General features: G+C 41.8%; 1 protein-coding gene across 3 annotated transcripts in view; it reads right to left on the bottom strand.

The window, feature by feature from the left end:
* The window catches only part of RARB (retinoic acid receptor beta), a 336,213-nt gene that overhangs the window by 183,616 nt on the left and 134,543 nt on the right, over positions 1 to 18,054 (bottom strand). For all 3 annotated transcript variants that reach the window (XM_075052493.1, XM_075052503.1, XM_075052512.1), the window contains one exon: positions 13,942 to 14,441. In XM_075052493.1, the coding sequence (XP_074908594.1) occupies positions 13,942 to 14,119 (178 nt within the window). In that variant the 5' untranslated portion in view covers positions 14,120 to 14,441. The remainder of the gene's footprint in view (positions 1 to 13,941; positions 14,442 to 18,054) is intronic.

Below are 18,054 nucleotides of genomic sequence, written 5' to 3'. Positions count from 1 at the left end.
CCCAAGCACATCTTGGGATAAATTAATTTCTAAGAAGATTATGCCAGTTGGGCATAACGCTGATCTAGAGAGTAGCCTGAATCCACCCATCAGGGTAGCGTATGTTTGCCAAGCAGGGCTGTTCCTTCCCCATTGCCCAGGGAGAGAACAAGGACCACAGCAGAGAGAAGATGGGGCCAGCACAAACCCCACCTCGTGGCTTGCGGTGTACAGCTATGCTGTCCCCAGGCCTGGGGATGGCAATGAAAACTCACTCCTTAAACATGTTGCAAGAAAAAAAACCAGAATGGCTTCATGCATTTCCTCCACCACACGCCCATGTAAGGGCCAACCGTGTCCTGGCCATAAATTCTCTGGCACAGAAGCATTATACCAAGGGAAAGGAATGCCTTTCCATCTGTGTATTTCCCCTCAGGCGCTCACTTGATAATGAAACCAGTTAAGGTCTTTGGGTTCACAACGTTATTATAGTCAGATAATATTTTGTTTGCAGCCAAGCCTGAAGAACTCCTAAGCAGCACATTACAGGCACCATACACCTGTTAAGTCATGGCGTTTCTTCTCTAAGTGGACAAATCTGTTTTAGCCATCTCCAGAGATTTTCCACTCACAGTTAATTACGAAGCACTGACTGTACTCATTTCCTGATCTTAGAGGGAATCTATAACAAATGTATGCCACAGGTGAAGCCCATTCCCTCTGTCCCTCAGAAACACCAGCAAACCTTCTAGCAGCCCCTGCTGCCTTCCTTCACCCCTTTCCCCCCATCCCAGACAGTCTGCTCCAACACAAACACTGCACAGAAAATAACAACCTCTTATTAGGAAAGAAACTTCATGGGCTGACTGAGCCTAACATTTTAGAAAATAATTTATTACAAACATACCTCTTGAACACAAAAACATCTGCAGAGGGGGCCAGTCCAAGGTCATTCTGCAGAGTCCTACAGTGAACACTGAGATGGGCAGTCCCAGTTCTGGCTGTTTTGCAGCCAATGATGCCCACGTAGAGAGCCACCCAGCATGGCAGCAGAATTTTATTCACCCCCTGCACAGGCACACATGGCTACAGAGATGATCACGTTTCCCAACAATTTGGGGAGCAATTTTGTTTAAAGTGATTAACAGGCTCACAAAGAAATTTGCCCCTTGTTGGATCTGAAACTCATTGGAGCCACTTTCACCCTACACAGTTTTGAGCCAAAGTATCATTGTGCCTTGTACAGTACAAAATATTCTGAAATCAGGTCAGGCAAGATAAGCATTCTGGGGAAAAAAGGTAAGGGAAAAGTAGTCCATCCTAAGAAAAAGTGATACTTCGTTGTGACAGCGACCTCTCTTCATGCTCCTCCTAGCAGGCTGATGTCTGATCCCGGACACAAATCCATGGAAATAAGTCTCCCTGACCTCAGAGACATACATTAGGTCAATGGTTCCCAACTTTCCGGACCAATAGACAATTGACAACAATCAACATTTTTCTCAAATCGTCACACACGCTTACCATCACCCTTGTGATTGGAAACTCGATAAAGGTGATGTGACTCAGCAGTGTGGCTCCAATGCCTTCTCCATTACTTTTGTGGGATGACCAGTGCTCGGCAAACACAGGTGAAAAGCCCCCCTCAGCTGGTGTCATCTCTGAGAAACTTAGAAATTGAACTTGTTCACTGGCTCCCACATTTTTACAAGTTGTTTTACACCAAATCCCAGGAGCCAGCTGCCTCCTGTGTCACCATCCAGGCATAAGCCCCCTCCCAAACCACGCTCTCCCCTTTTCTTGGCTGCCAAGAACCAGCCTAACCTTCCTAAAAATGTCCCCCTCACACCAAAGACAACATCTCACTGAAGATGCCACCCTTCCACTTTGAGGATAAATACAAAGCAATTCTTCCAGTAAGGAAAAAGGGAGCAGAAACATTTTCTGTAATTATACACATGGGATAAAAGCACAGAAGCACACAAACACCACAGAAATCAATTAAATAAAACCAGACACAACCAGACAACTTGCAGGGGCAAGAAAGTAAAGGAAAAGATTAAAGGGAGAGCGCCTGGGTGATGGGCAGGTGGACTGCGACTCGAAGCTACAGGTAAGGAAAGGGACTTTGGGTGCTGAATTCCTTTTGTGATTGTACATTACTGAATAGCTCTTTGCCAGCCTCAAACAACAGATCTGACCCCCAAACTACATTTTTCCTCCAAAGAGAAGAAACCTGCTACACCTCAAAATGTGCCCAGTGCATCAGATGAGAAAGGAGAGGCATCAGCTCCAGAGAGCCCTTGCAGCAGTACGGCCGCAGGAGAGCAGCCTTAACAATTTTGTTTAGACCTTCTGAAACACTGCCCCCCCTCCACTCTGCCAAAAGACAAAGTTTACCAAACAGGGGCACACATTTATTATCACTTCATTGCTTTCTTACTGGGACTATAACTGTGGAGTCTTCTGGGCAGCCAAAGAAGTCGCATGGGCTCAGAACTCACTAAAAAAATGGATTACCAAGCAACATGTAGGGAGAAAAAAATGCACATATCCCACACTGTTTTTTAGTGGTAATGCTCTTCCTATGTACACTTCATTATGTTTTTAAATTCTGGGATAACCAGTGTATAATATTCCACACGCTGTTAGAAACCCACCAGCACACACACGGAGTGCTTCACAATAGTGACAATGGTTTGGCAGAAACCCCATTTAAACTGCCCACATTAGCAACTTTCCATATACTTGCACTAGTGATGGACTGCCTCAGTTAGGCTTTACCTTGCTTATGGAACGCTCCAGCTTCATCTTGGACGACAAGGTAAAAATTCTTTGGTTATTGAAAAAAGTGAAATGGGGAGTATTTCCAATACAATACTTTGGTACATGTCAAGTTGGATAAAACTGAGCATTTTTTTGTGGCTTGTGCTATATGTTTTAATTCACCTTCCCAAATAATTTACAGCAATGATTCACATTTTTTACTACAAGTAAATACAATTACCTATTCTTAAAAAATCAAACATATTGCAATATGTTTTCATCGAGTTTGTGCGAGTAACTACATATTAAAATGGCAAACATCCTTTCCAATAACATCCTGGCAGAGTTTGCTTCTTCTGCAAGTAATAAAAGCAGAGGAGAGCAAGCCGTGCTCCAAGATGTTTGGCTGCGGCACCATGAGACAGCTGATGCATTCCAAATGTCTGTCAAGTCACCTTGCAAAACCAACCACCGCTAATCAATAGTGAAATCTTTCTGTCTCTGGCTTAACTATATTTCTGGTTTTGTTAAACAGAAGAAAATTGCCAATTAGTTGGACTCTGCCAGACCACGCAGCTAGGGGAAACTTACTGTCAACCTGACCGGTTCAGTTAGGAGTTAAGACGAAGCAGTTCAATTGCAGTTCAATTACAATACTTAATCAATCATCGACTGTGCATGCAGGTTTTGGGAAATAAGCTGCAGCATCTTACTGTTGGTCTTCACAAGAAGCAGGTCAGTCTCCACAGGTTGTCTTGTTTCTAAGCACCTAGCCATTTTTTTAGAAGCCCCAAACTCAGCTTTGTATTTCTAGGATGCAAGCCTTTTTTCACCTCCATCGCTCGGCCCAGAAGTCACGTCCCTTTCTCTTACTCTTCATGCGCCTTCCTTTTCTTGATTCTGAGCTATTTGGAACAGAGATCATATCTCTCTCTTTGTTTGGAAACTCTATAGCAGTTTGTACATTGCAGCAGTATAATAAATAAAAAGTAATAAAAATGTTAGGAAAGTCCTTAGAAAAGTCCATGTTATTTTTACAATTACTCATGCTGTCACTATTTAAGAAACAATGCCAGGAAGATCTAGGACTTGAAGGGGACTTACAACAATTTTTGTAAAAATACACTATTGAAATGATGATGTTACCAACAGCAAAGGGTTTTGCAAGGTGTACGGCTTCTCCTGCTGCTTTTTCGAGTGCTTCTAACAGATGTTCAATTTCAAGTGGTCTGCAGATACCAATAGGCTGATGGTTCTGCAGGAATCAGAGCAGCAGATGTGCCCTGCATTATGTTTTGCTATTCCCTTTATGAATTGATATGTCACCCCGTGGGTTTATAGCTAGTTAATTTTGTAATGACATCACTATTTCTATACTTTTAATGATTCTCGCAGGATTTAATTTCTCAAATAACAGAACTCTTGATCCTGGAATTGCTATGCAAAAGCAATATATAATAAACAGATTTGTTTACATGATACAGTTCTATTTCCCACCAAATGCCTTCACTGATAGCTTTTAGGTAATGCCGGTATGCAGGTGAATTCTTCCAAAGACTGCAGATTTACAACATGGCCTCATTTCAGGGCTCTAGACTTAACGTCTGTGCATCTCTCTACAGGATTGTTACCCTCAAACAAGTATCGCTCACTGGCTGGAAGGAATGAGGATAAGAAGGGAATAAGGATGGAAATAATGGGGATTTCCATTGGCTCTGCTGTAGCCCCTAGGTATTGCCTCTGTCAGATGCTGTGCTCCACAGCAGTGTAACAGCACTACTTGCATGGTACCCAAATAAAATCACAATGCACAGGAAACTGCGCTCCATTTTCCACTGATGGTGACCCAACTGTGACAGGGCAGCGCTCCAGCTTTTTGACTTGGACACTTTCGATCTTAAAAGGGAGCCAAGTTTTTTCTCCCTCAAATACAGTTGCAGAGGTTGTTAGAGCCCAGAGGTTTTGCAAGTCCTTGGGCAGAATCTCCGATAACAGCTGCAGGCTGTGCAGTGCAGGCAGCAGGACACCACCTTTCTCCCCTGGAGTATTCAGTACTGTTAAAGAATGTCTTTCTTTTTGTTTTTAAATACAGGGAGGGAAAAGTGATGCTATTACAGCTATATTTAAAGGACTTTTGGCATTTCCTTCATAAAACTGAATTTTTAAGTATTTAAAAATTGACTGTAAAAAACCATTACAGGTTGTAAAAGGTTCTAGTTAGGTATGTTACGAAGCCTTGAAACATACCTGAAATCTTTTAGCTTTGAGAAGGGAAAACTGCATAAGCATACATCCCTCCCCCATGATATCTCAGAAATTATATTCCTGCATTACTGCAAATATCAAAATATCAAAATACATCCTTAGTAAAAGTCAGCTTTTGAAAAGCACCTGAGTCGTAAATTTACAGAATGAACACTATCCACTCCTACATGCCCTTACTGATCTAGCTGAAAGATCAAGGGAGATTAATTTCTGAGAAGCAACTAGATAATTTTTGCATGCACATGGTAGAGGATGATCTCCAGTTGTGACTGCAGGCAGTCTCCACAGCCCTCGCAGGAGCTGTGCGCCTGTGCTGGGATCTGAATCCATCCCTAGGAAGGTAAAAGAATGAGGAAAGTATTTTTGTGAGTTTTCCACAGCATTTCTCCTTTTTTTTTTTTTTTTTAAATGTTCTGTCTTTATTTCTTGCAGTTCAGAGTTCTTTAAAAAAGTGAGTATGAGCCTTAGTGCAAGTCTCAGATTTAAACATACGAAACTCAGGAAAGCTAATGCTGAGGTTAAACCAAATTTGACTGGCCTTCAGCACTGAGAAATAGCAAAGACCAAGCTCCACCTGGGGGTCCACACCTATTGCTTACATACATTAGCTGACTTCCATCTATATTTAAGCTATAAGCAAGCATGTTGGGTAACAGCAGGCAGCACACTGAGCCCATGAACGAGCATCTCGGACTACTCTGAAAGCAGAAGCGCATTCCCCAGGGACATGGCACACCACAAGCCCTCCAGACCCACCTCTCATGCTCTGCTCTGGGCTCCCAAGAAATGCTAAAACAAACTCTTCCATCGCCTGCACTCTGCACTTCTCCCCCAAAAGCTCCCAGGCAGGACTTTCAGCCCCTCTCCCAAACACCTTTAACTATGGGATGAAAATCATGCTCAAAATCTTTGCTCCTTCGACGTAACTAAACTACTTCTGCTGGTGATGCTCATTTGTGCAGGCAGCTGGAATTTCTCAGGGGCCTTCCCGAGAAACAAGGACCGCCATAAACCTGCAGGTCTAAGCCAAGGGCACATTGCCTTGGTCCAGCCTTCTCCAGCACGGAGGCACGGCCATACAGAGACTTCCAGTGCATCTCCAGCGCTTTCGCTCCTTCAGAACCTGAACTCCCAGCCAAAACACGCACCTTGCTGCCCATCCGCTCCCCCCGCGGAGACTACGAAGGAATGAACACCACACACACACGGCAGACGTCGGGCACGCTGCTCAGTGCGCAGCTTCAGGGTGCTCAGATACAGCCATCAGGAGCTCAGCAGCCTAACCCAGATGAGACCCACTATATTTAGGATACAACTACTTTCTAAAAATGCATTATCTAGACAAAACAGTTGAGTATCTTAGGGATGCAGGTTCTGGTTTTCCGAATATTTCTGATATTTACTCTGACATTTCCTCTGAGCGCGCGTGGTGTTTTGAAAGGAAAGGAGTTTTCTGTTGCTTAAGGCCAGTCCTTCCTGTTTGTTAGTTTATCCCAAACCCAAGTTTGCACATGAATAAAACTGTTGCTTTAAGTCTGATTTCAAACATGTGGTAAAGGAGAATCTAACAATTTTATGAGACATAGTTACTTTTGTAGAGGGTGAGTTTGCCCTGGGGAATTTTCTCTGACTAGATTTATCACAAGTTTTTTGAACCAGATAATTTTGTTTGATAGCACATCTGGCAGCATCATAAAATCTTGACGTCCCAAGCTATTACACAGGAATTACTTTTGTAAATCATTTATGAATATTACTGATGTAGGCCTATTCTGGGCAGTACGAAAGGAAACGGAGTGCTGAAGGACAAAGGAAGGGAAAAAGGATTCCCTGCCCTTTCGGGATGCATCAGATAGGGTGGGTATTTATCATTTTAAATGGGAAACATGCTGTCATTGATACAGCTGAGAAGTCCACATAACACAACTTGTTCCCCATATTCCCTAAATAGGCAAAAGGGGAAGATATTGTAGCTGAGGAAAACCATAAATCGATCTCTCCTGAAGAAAATTTGCCCTATCCGAATCTTTAATAAGGCTTCCCAACTAAATGCCGCATATTGCTAAAAGCACAGTAAACACAAACTAACAACCCAAGAAGAGTAAAGGAGGGAAGTCTTACCAAGACCAGCACTGAGGCAAAATAAAAAGCACATTTTAGCTCAAAAAAAAAAAAAAAAAAAAAAAAAAGATATTTACAAAAACCCCATGGTGACGTGCCTTTTGAACACGGCAACGTGACTGAATGGAAACTCTCCACATAATTAAAATAACATGATTAGGTTTTCTTAAAACCGTAGCTGCTAAGTATATGCCTTCAGATGGAAACCTGGCAAAATGAAAGCTTATGTTCATTTTTAATACCAGGAACTATCACACAATTAACAATTTCGGAAGATTGCACCTATCGATTTGGATTGAAAACACATCAGACATTGAGAAAACTTTGGGTGCCGCTACCCCGCCAAACCTAAAGTCTGGCATTATATTCCTTTTGAACAATACACTGTGTATTTCATTTGCAGTGAGTGAATGGACACCGAACACACCATCACCAGGTGGAGGGGCAATGGAGAGGTCACCCAGTAGGACCTGGCAGTGGGGGACTAGAACCAGCCCTTCGCTCCTCATTCCTGACGTCCCCAACACTGGGAGCTACGGGGTGTTATTTTTGTTGGGCCAGAGCAAAGGAAAAGGTCATTCGCAATAGTCCGCAGAAACATACTTCCAACCTTAGGTAAGAAGGCATTTTGTTGGGGAATTTCCTTGCTTCGGGGCCCATAAGGAGGGAAGGAGCAATTCTCTGACAGCTCCTATTAGACTTCCAAACGCCAGGCTCCTTCATACTACAGCAGGTCTACAAGGGACGCGCAGAGCCATTATGCAGCACGTGCCAGAATTACACCATGCGCTCGCCCTGCCAGAGTAGACAATTTCTAAATTCGGCTTCCTCCCAGGAAGCAAATTCCTGTCTATACACACCCAGAACTGATTTCTTGCAGATGAGCACGCTGCCCGCAAAAATCCGAAGCGGACCGCATCCGCAGGGTGCCGAGGACTCACCTCAGCAGGGCAGAGGTACGGCAAGAGCCACTAGCTGCGCTGAGTCGAGAGGCACTCCTGTGTTTTTTAGAAAGCCGCAGTACTGAAAGAAGAAGCTCTAATATGAAAAAATAGGTTTAAATTTTTTATAGTATCCGATTAACTAGAATTAGAAAATGACAATGTAACAGTTTTACTAATCAAAGCATGGATGCTTTCAAGCTGCACAAAGAGCCCAAGTAGGAAAAACCCCACAACATAAACAAAAGGAAGAACTGAAAAGAAATGGTGATTTCCAAGGTCATGAATGATATCTGCATGGTATCACCTGGATATTGCTCCTCAGACTTGCCAGCATGAGGCAACACTGGCTGTAGCTGAAATCTGATATTCATATTCTGTTTATCCCCCTCTTTTCTGAATGCAAACACATGTTCTGTCTTTTCAATAAAGATGTGTAACACATGCATGGAATAGGTATATTAAAAGTCTTAAAAGTCATCTGTTAATTGTAGATATGTGTAAATGACTACGTAGCAAGTCTTCCTAGGGAGACAGAACTGGAAAAAAAGAGAGACAGCCACACTAAATTTAGAAAGCATGAAAAAGCTCAACGACATGATCACGCAAGGTTGATTCATGTATTTTTTCCTAATTCAATACAACTATTATAATATTATTTTAGACAATTCCAGAGCGCCAAAGAGTGCTGAGGGTTTTTTTTTTTATTCCATTACAGACAGCACTTGCCTCAGTAACTATGCTGAGGGAAGAAAATCCATCATGTATTAACCATACTCCAACCTCCAACAGAAATATTCCCCATTTTGTGAAGTAAAGTGAGATGTGGGAGCCCTTGACCTTCTAAGTAATTAAGGGAAACAGAGACATTCTTGTTTTTATTAGAGACACACTAAACTATTTGAAAATAATTTGAATAGCTGGAGAATTAGTGTATTTGCCTGTTCATGAGTAGTGCAGATAGTTTAGAGTTCTCTTGGGGGCAACACATCGTAATGAATATCTGCTATTCATATTTAATGCAATCTGCCAAAGAGTGCTTTTGGGAGGACTTTCTGTGTCAATATAATGATTAACAACAGAACTGGAAAAGTAAATGAATTCCTGCAACGGGTGGGGCTGGCAAAAATATCTTGCAGTACTACACCAGTAACTCTGTATTTAACTGTACTCTTTTAATGATATCAGTGGAAAAACCATTTCCCGGGGCGGGTGGTGGTGGGGGAAGCAAGCAATCTTTAAGTTGAAGTTCAAGTGGTAAATAACCAGCAGTAATAGAAGGAAAAACAATTCCAGCAAAAAACAGTGCTTAAAACAACAATCTGCCTGGCCTGAGCATGTCTGAAAAGCCTGAGATGCAATACTGACCAGTAAATATTAATAATTAGTATTTACATAGCACTACCCAGAAGTAATGCTGTAGTCAGCTCCTTGTCTACCTCTTTCAGTTCTCTCAGATGATCTTACTTTCCATACCTTTTCTCATACTTAGAAGATTTACATAAAACAGGATATAAAGTCCTTTATTTTTTACAATGTACTTTTAAAACACCCCAGACAGAAAAGTATGGAAAAGCTTGGCTAAAATACAATGAATGACCTTAGTATGGATTTTTCTCCTTGACATCCCAACAGGCCTCTGAATAACACATTCAGATTTTTTTTTTTTTTTTTAACTATCTGGATGAAGCAATCTTACTAAGTTTATATAAATTCCAGGACATTCTTCTATCAGGCTCACCGCTCTCCCCTGCCCCCTTACCAAGCTACTCCTACTCCTCCTTTGCAACAAATGAAGGCAGAATATCAAGGATCCAAAGGCTCGCATTGGCATGCTAAGGACCAAAATGTGGCAGGGTCTAGAGGTAGAATGTGGGATTGCTCCCATCGAATGCCATGGGCTACACACATCGCCCCATTCAAGCAGGATGCTCAATCCAAGCAGAAAGCGAACAATTGCCGACCAAAGTGTTTTACTATTTAGTGGCTCCCACAGTGGTTATTGACCAGACCCTACTTTAATTTAATCAGGGATTACTTTCATCACAGCATTAGCTCAGATTAATTTTTTTTCCTCCTCATGCCAGTCTCCAGCTCACACCAACTGGCTTTGTCATGGAGTGGTCTTTATCCATGTTAAACTAATTCTGTAAAACTCATTCTGGTGAAGTAACATTACAGAAACCAGTCTTACAAAGATACTCCACCAATGAGCAGCATGGCTTCATCTTCCCCATGCTGAGATTCACCTGTAAAACTGCAACATTGCTGTGTGCCTTGCAGTTCCAGCAGCCATAACATAAAGACAGTACTTTCCTCGTTGGTTTTCAGTGCAGTGGATATACTATCTGCGTAGCTTTTACATACCTTCCTTCTCAAATTTCAGGTGATGCTTCACTTGGTTAGAGTTTTTTTGTAGTTTTGGGGGGCGGGTTAAGCCTAATTTTTATAATTAGTCTTTTTCTAGAAATTAAAAGTTGCAGTTACATCCACAACAGATGCTTTATAAAGAAGGTAAACTCTTTTTAAGCTGGTATTCTCACATTGTGACAGTTCCCTTGCTGGTCTCTGGCAACAGTATTACCAGCATTAGGTCTCATGATTGCAAGATGGGCCCCTTCTTCCAGGACTAATGAAGGCAGTGCCACCCAGATACCAGAATTGCCTGTGTGTGCCTGCATGACCACTACTTGCCCAAACCTAAGATGCTTTTACTTTAATAAAATGTTGTGTAACAATATTTGCCCATATTTATTTATTCCTCCCCCAAATATTTCACTAACGTTTTGTGATTTTCCTGTTGCAAACATGTCAGGCTCTGCAGGACTTTTGTTAAGCAGCCATCTCCCACAGCTGCTCCCAGTCTGGCAGAGAGACAAACCCTGTTGGTCTGGGACAGGCTGGCGCACGACCCAAAAAGCACGGGAATGCCTCCAGTTTTGCCTTCCCTTACCATTTCTAAATGAGCTAAGCAGTAACCTCCTGAAATAACCTTTGCTTTTTTTTTTTTTTTAAATATAGATGCAATTCCTCATTATTAATGCAACCAGGGAAGCCTGCATGCCATCTGATCTCAGGAGTGAAGACATCTGCTCTGTGCTGTATGGGGTAATACAGTGATAGGTAAATCAATCGGACTTATAAAAGTAACGATCTTCTTGACCGTAGTCTCGTTCCGTGCTAATGCACAGTTCATGTATGTGTAAAAGTGATATTTTTTCATCTTCTGACCTTGTTAGCACTGTGACCAGCCCTCTAATTATTAAGTATTTTGCACTATGTATCTCAGTATAAAAACAGAAGCCAAGTCACAGGTCACAGAGGCAGCACCATTATTAACATCAGTGAAACTAAATCACTCCATCCTGAACGCTTATTCTCAGCCCCTTGTGCTCACAAATTCATATGTCTAAAATACTGTTGTCTGTTTAACAGGACTGGAGATACCTACCCCAACTGTAGATTAAGATAACTTAATGCAACTTGATATAAGTTTATCTGCCATCATGGAAAGTCTAAAACCAAGACAGAACTAAATAAAACAGGACAATAACATGAAGGCTTAAATGATTGTAACTTCGAACAAAAGCTGTTGAACTGCATTGTTTTAAAAAGATTAAGGATATCTTTATAGTATTCCTGTTATGTAAAATTATTTCTATTGGATTTTGGATGAATGGAAAGAAATCTGGAAGATAAATAGTACAATAGCTTCAAGCATGTAGAGAGCAGTGGTTTGGCCAAACTTTAATTTCTTCAGGTCTTTGCAAGCAAGATCCATATTCTTCCACCACCCAGTATAAGTTCTAACTTTAGTAGAGGCCATCAATCATACTGACCTTGGGCCATGGGCGGATTCATTGTAACAACAAAAAAAAATTCCATAATGAAAAACAAAAACCTGAAATATAACCCAAAGCTCAACCTGCTTGCTTCCAAGAACTTGTCCCCTTAACTCCAGTGATATTAACCTCAAGCTCCAGAATAAGAAGTCTACAGGTTTCAAAACAAGAGAGACTGTTGCCACCAAAGGTAAGAAAACAGAGTAGTACAAACCAGAAGAGTCATCCTGCAGGGGACTGTGTCTGAAAAGAAATTCTCCTCCCTATCTTGCCAACTTTAGTTGTTATTTTCAAACACTATTGCCTTGAGCTATGCCAAACAGCTGCCAGGCTTTCATGCTCAATCAAGGCAAGCCACTGCTGCAAAGCACCTCAACAAAAATACTACCCCGAAAATGCTGGGACCAGGGCATGAAGACACAAACTCAAAGATTCAGTAGTAGCCACTTACTTTGCATACTGACAGAAATTCATACTTAGCACTACTTTTTTTCAAAGGCTGAACACTGAGTGGTTTATTAATCATTAATAGTGCATCTGCAACACAGTCTTAATTCCACAAGAACAACTCGTGGAAAAGAAAAACTCTGCATATCTGATCATATGTATTTGGTATTTACCAATGTATGCCTCAGGGAAAAAGTTCCCATTAACTAATAACACTATTTCTTCAACAGGTGAGTGTTCTTGCAATATCAGGGGATAAATTCAGTATGGTATTCTGATAATTAACCAGGATAATTTCTAATAGGATTGTAAAGTTGAACAGTTACTTGTAGACCTTCTGGCTGAAAGTGTTCTGTTTTTCACCTCCAGTAAAGATAAACACCCTGCAATAAAACAGGACAAATAGAAGCCTGACCCAATTAGACCTCCTCCCACATGTGACTGGATGAAAACTGTCCACATAACTGGAAAAAAACCCAAAAACACTTTACTTCAAGATTGCCCAGTCTTCAAACATGCATATGTGAGACATGAAGCCAGAATTAGTATTAGGCAGCACAAACCCCACAACTTCACTCTTCATAAGTTTTGTCTTCACTGTGGTTTCCCATTCACGTTTGCAACTCTAACTTTGTGTGCTTTCTGTTGAAAGATGTATTAGAGGCACTGCTGTTAACAAGTCTCCTTTTCCTTTAGTAGAAAGTGTAGTTGTTCTGCAAATGTTCTGTTCAGTCAAGACCTTCTCATATTGAACAATCACAGTAATGTATTTAGACAAGGGCCTTCACAACAAACTGACCTGCAAAGCTGTATACATTCTGGTCTTCCTCATATGGGTGATAAATACATCACCCATACAACACCCTCTGCAAGTTCAGAGACTGCAGACCTTCAGTATCTTGTCTGTGTGATGCTACTTAAAGAGTTTATACCTAGGACAGCTTTGTTTGGATCCACTTAAACACATACAAAACCAAGACCAAGCAGAAAATGTGTGTTCGTCATAAAGCGATGAAAAAACTTGCCCAGCTAATACACTCAGCAATGCTGAAATTGCGAGAGCGCTGCACGTGGAACTCAGCCGTAGACTCAAGGGCTCATTCTGCTGCCATAGCCAGCTCACAGCTACCAGCTGTCCATGGGGCTGCTCTTCACAAGCTGCCCAGGAGGAAAGCAGTTACTTACAGAAGAAAACGAAAGCAGTATTAATTACTGTGCAATTTATGAGAATTCTGTGCTGAGGAACCATCGTTGTTCATGAATACACAACAGCCAATTTTTCTTTAAACACAACACTGGATTCTGCAGCTAGCACAATAATGCAGGATATGCCAAAATCCATAGCAGGTTTTAACACTCCTGGTTTCCACAGCTTTGCTATGTCATAGTTGCATGTTTATTTCTACAAAAACAAGATTAAGTGAAAATGGTATTTCAAAACAAATGCATACTCTTTGCCCAAGTAAAATACATTACACATGAACAACTGCAATTATTCTCAAAATAATTTCAGAACAAACACGATCAGTCTTTTTTAGAGGAAATCTGGTCAATAAAAGCTATTAATACCAAGCACTTACTTGCAGGTGACGGGGTGCTGCATCCACTAGTTGGTGGGTGACTCTGGAGTCCGTGGAGGGAAGGTAGCGACAGTCCACCAATGACTGGAGGAAACAGTAATGGATATGGCGCTGCTGGATAGTGAGTCATATGTCCGTTCACTGCTGGTACTGGACATGTGCGGCTACTGGTTGTCATGTTAACACCTCACAGTGTATAAATATTATGTTGCATCACTCCAGGCCAGCAAATAGATACTACAACTTGTGAATGAAGAGGGCTGTCAAGCCTGCAGGTATGGCTTGAGCTGGATTGTGTGATGATGAAATGTAATTCACTAGATCAGGTCCGTCCTATATTTCATCACTGCTTCCTACTGTTCTCTTTTCCAGGACATTCTTGCTCTGCAGACTGTGGACAGAAAGTCTTCTTACTCTGGGTATCAGGGCACAGTTCAGTTGCTTATGCAAATGTTTTTCTGGGAGGACAGTTGCTCTCTACAGATGCATACTGATATAGTCTGTGGGAAGAAGAGAACAATATATTGATTATAACATTTTTGTTTTTTAATATATACACATAGGAAAACCTTTTATCCATTTGCTACTTTTGATAAGTGATTACTTATTTATCAGTGTCCTACAAGATCAGCTTTATGGTTACCTGAGGGTAAAATTCTCACTCTACTGAAGTAAACAGCAGAACACCCATTAACTTGATTTCCCGGCCCAATGTGTTACACAAAAAGCAATTTCTGGTCAGACATAATCTTGTTTTGGAAACTGCCAGTTTTAAAACCAATGCATCTATAATTACCCAAAATTGTGATACTGGGAGAGGAAAAAAAAAAAATCAACTTCTGAATAATTTCCGGGTACGTGAAAGCTTTCAGTTTCCCCCACAGAAACTACAAAACAAATGACACTGAGGAAGCTCTCTGCTCACTTCAATGCCATAGCTTAGGCAGGGCACTGGGGAACTGTGTCTGAGGGTGATTTTGTATTGGGCTGTTAAAACATCAATTGGTTTATCAATGATTGTTCTCATAAAGGATAGTTAGTTTATCTTATTATCACTGAAGAGATACCTCACTGATCATTCTCTCTACTTTAATTTTTCTTTTTTTTGGAAGGGGGAACTACCTTTAACACCAAATAAACAAGCACCCGTTATTTCATAAGCTGAGTGAGTGAGTGACATAATGGTGACACACTGCTCCTGTGCCCTGCTAGGTAACTCACTTGCTCTCATGACCACCATCTTCAAAGTCATCCAGAGCTACACATGCCTTCCTCGGTGTTTCACCCAAATGACTGGTACCTACCGAGGGGTCCTCATTTTCTCAGTCTCTGTACCAAAAAACTCAGGCTGAGAACACGGCAATTCTTGTGCTATTCTCAGCAGTGAAATGTGCTCCCACCATAGCCATTTAAGTCTATGTACAGTGAAGGGCTGGTCTTCTTGTAAACAATCTGCTTGTGCAACACTAGTAAGTGCTACTGGTGTCGAGAGCTACTGAGAAGGCTGCAACTGCTCCCCATTGCGAACACTACTCCTGCAGTTATTTGTGCAGTGCTCCAGGCAAAAGCCAGCGAGCGCTGCAGCCCGCTCCTGCACGAGGAGTTACCCATCTCCTCCAACACACGCTGCTGGGGGAAGACAGTAGGAGCCACAGACCAAACTCAACCACCCAAAAGCAAGGCAGCCCAGCGCTGCCTGAAGGCTTTGTTTCCCGAGACAACCTGCTACGCCCTTGCATCTGCTACAGTCAGTGATCAGTAACAACATCCACCGCTACACAGCATTTTTATTCGTAATTCTTTGAAATTATAGCCTGAAACCAACGGCAAAAAGATTTTTGGGTGGGAAAACAAAGGCAGTGGTGAAATGACTTGTCAAGGTCACAAAGCAAAACCGATGCCAGAGGAGGGAAACTGTGACAACACAATGTTGACTATCACTACTGCTACTCAGTCAACTAGTTGTCATTAAGAATTTAAGCGAGCGAGGAAAAAAAAGGAAAAAAAAACAAGCCCGAATGCATATGTTTGCCTGTCAGAGAGCAGCAGAGTGTTTCTGCTCTGTGTGGAATACCAGCAAAGGTTACCAGCTGTGCATGTTTTCAGACAGCCATTTCTGCTGAGTGCAGCGTGCTTGGGGATAACAGAAATGTAGCTTGTAAGTATTTGATAACTGTGTAAATTATGCACAAAATACCTTTAATGCTAACGGAGACAGACATATGCATAGATGAGACTGTAACAGGGAGTATAGCGAGCTAACGCACAGCTGTTGGCCACACCGAGCTTGAAGACCACGTGCCTGGAGACCAGTGAAACCGGGCAGATCTTTTGAGGAAGCCTCAACAGCCAAAATATATCAACTCATTAACAACACAAAATGAGATGAACCATCACAGGCAACTGTTTTACCTAGCTAAAGCTTTATGAAGCTTAAGAGACAAGGAAAGCCAAGTATCAAAGGAATACACAAAGAATGAATGTTTTCTAAAGCAATTCCACAAGAGCCTGCAAAAATAACCACGCTTCAAAATGTTTGCAGAAAAACAAAGAGGGGAAGGATGTTGATGAAAACCAGCCCTAAAAATCTACACATTAAATTAATCACAGAACATGGTCACCTATTTTTAAATGATGTAGGGCTCTGGAAATAAAATTCGTCTAATAAAACTAATACCTCCAATTATATTTCTATTAGCCAGAAAAATGCAGAGCTCATAATAAATTATAAAAATTCCCAGAACTGCAACATTGGACATATTTGTATATTTAAGTGACAAGTATTCAGAAAAGAAGTAACTCCTCCAGGACAGAGGGGGGAAAAAAAAGGGCACTCAGGAAAACTCTTTGGTCACATCCTCACCACTGCAGGAACATGTTCTGTGATGGAACTGGTGATGACAAAATGCAGCAGTATTACAGCTCTCCAGTATGCAACTCCATATGAAATATCTGATGGTGCCAAAACTAGATTACAATCCTATAGTTCTGCATGCTTATAATTTTACGTGAGGTATAATTATATACTGAAATTACTACCAGAAAGCAAGTTTCTCTTGCCTTACTCAAAAATCACCCTCCTTTCACACCTCGTGGCAGAAAATTTCCTGCAGATAGCTGTGCCAGAGATGGATAGCATAAAAGGTATGATACTCTAAACAGCGTATAATTTAACTCCAAGTAGTGTTCCTCAGGAGCAGCAGGATGTTATAAACGTGCATGTGGCTGAACATCTATATTATGGTCGAGAAGGAAATCGCAAGCGGACGCCTACATTCCAACAACTCCAGCTTCTTGTAAAGAAGAAAACGCCACTTGTGTTCTGTGGTTACCAAGGTACTTCAAGTCACCAGCTCTGCTAACAGACATTACAGACCCGTCACCTCCATCACTGCACAGCGGAGGACATCACAAAGTAGAAAGCGTTGCAGCACAGAAAACCCAAAGATCAGTTGTCCCCATTCATGCCAGTTCCATGGCACTAAAGACAATTCCTAAGGCAAGACTTGACTCGTGTCACCAGACTGACATGTTAATGCCCCTAAACTCACTGATGAAGATCCCAGCTTTAGACATCAGTCGCAGATGTCTAGGCTGCAGCTGGTTCCAAGGTGAAAAGACCTTTTTTGCTCAACTAAACCTGCATCACAGTGCTTAAGGCACTGTACAGGTGCCAGCTTTGAGAAGGAGACTTTTCTTTCCTGTCACTTGCTATGGTAAACGCCCCACAGCTGAAGGAGCATGTCCTCTCTGGACTGTGACACTTACCCAGAAGCAAGCCCCATCCTTTCCATGCCATGTGGACCTTGACCATGCTCTCTTCTGGCCTACACCTGGATTCCCTTGAGGACGGAGCTAACGAGCTTACCCTAAACAGGGCAGGAAGAGCCAGCTACCACAGCTGAGGAGCAACCCCAAAAGGAGCAAGCCAAACTCATCACAGAGTCACCTTGGCAGTAGTTGAACATCCACTCATGTGAGGCAACAGCATAGACTTCTGCCCTGTATATATGAGACAAAATTTTCAGAGAATGGCTGCCATAAAGGCATTTCAGAGGATCTACCCAGTTGTACTGGTTTTGGCTGGGATAGAGTTAATTTTCTTCACAGTAG

This window comes from Buteo buteo, chromosome 2 (assembly GCF_964188355.1).
Source record: "Buteo buteo chromosome 2, bButBut1.hap1.1, whole genome shotgun sequence".
Classification (NCBI taxonomy): domain Eukaryota; kingdom Metazoa; phylum Chordata; class Aves; order Accipitriformes; family Accipitridae; genus Buteo; species Buteo buteo.
This window is presented reverse-complemented; position numbering and strand designations above follow the sequence as displayed.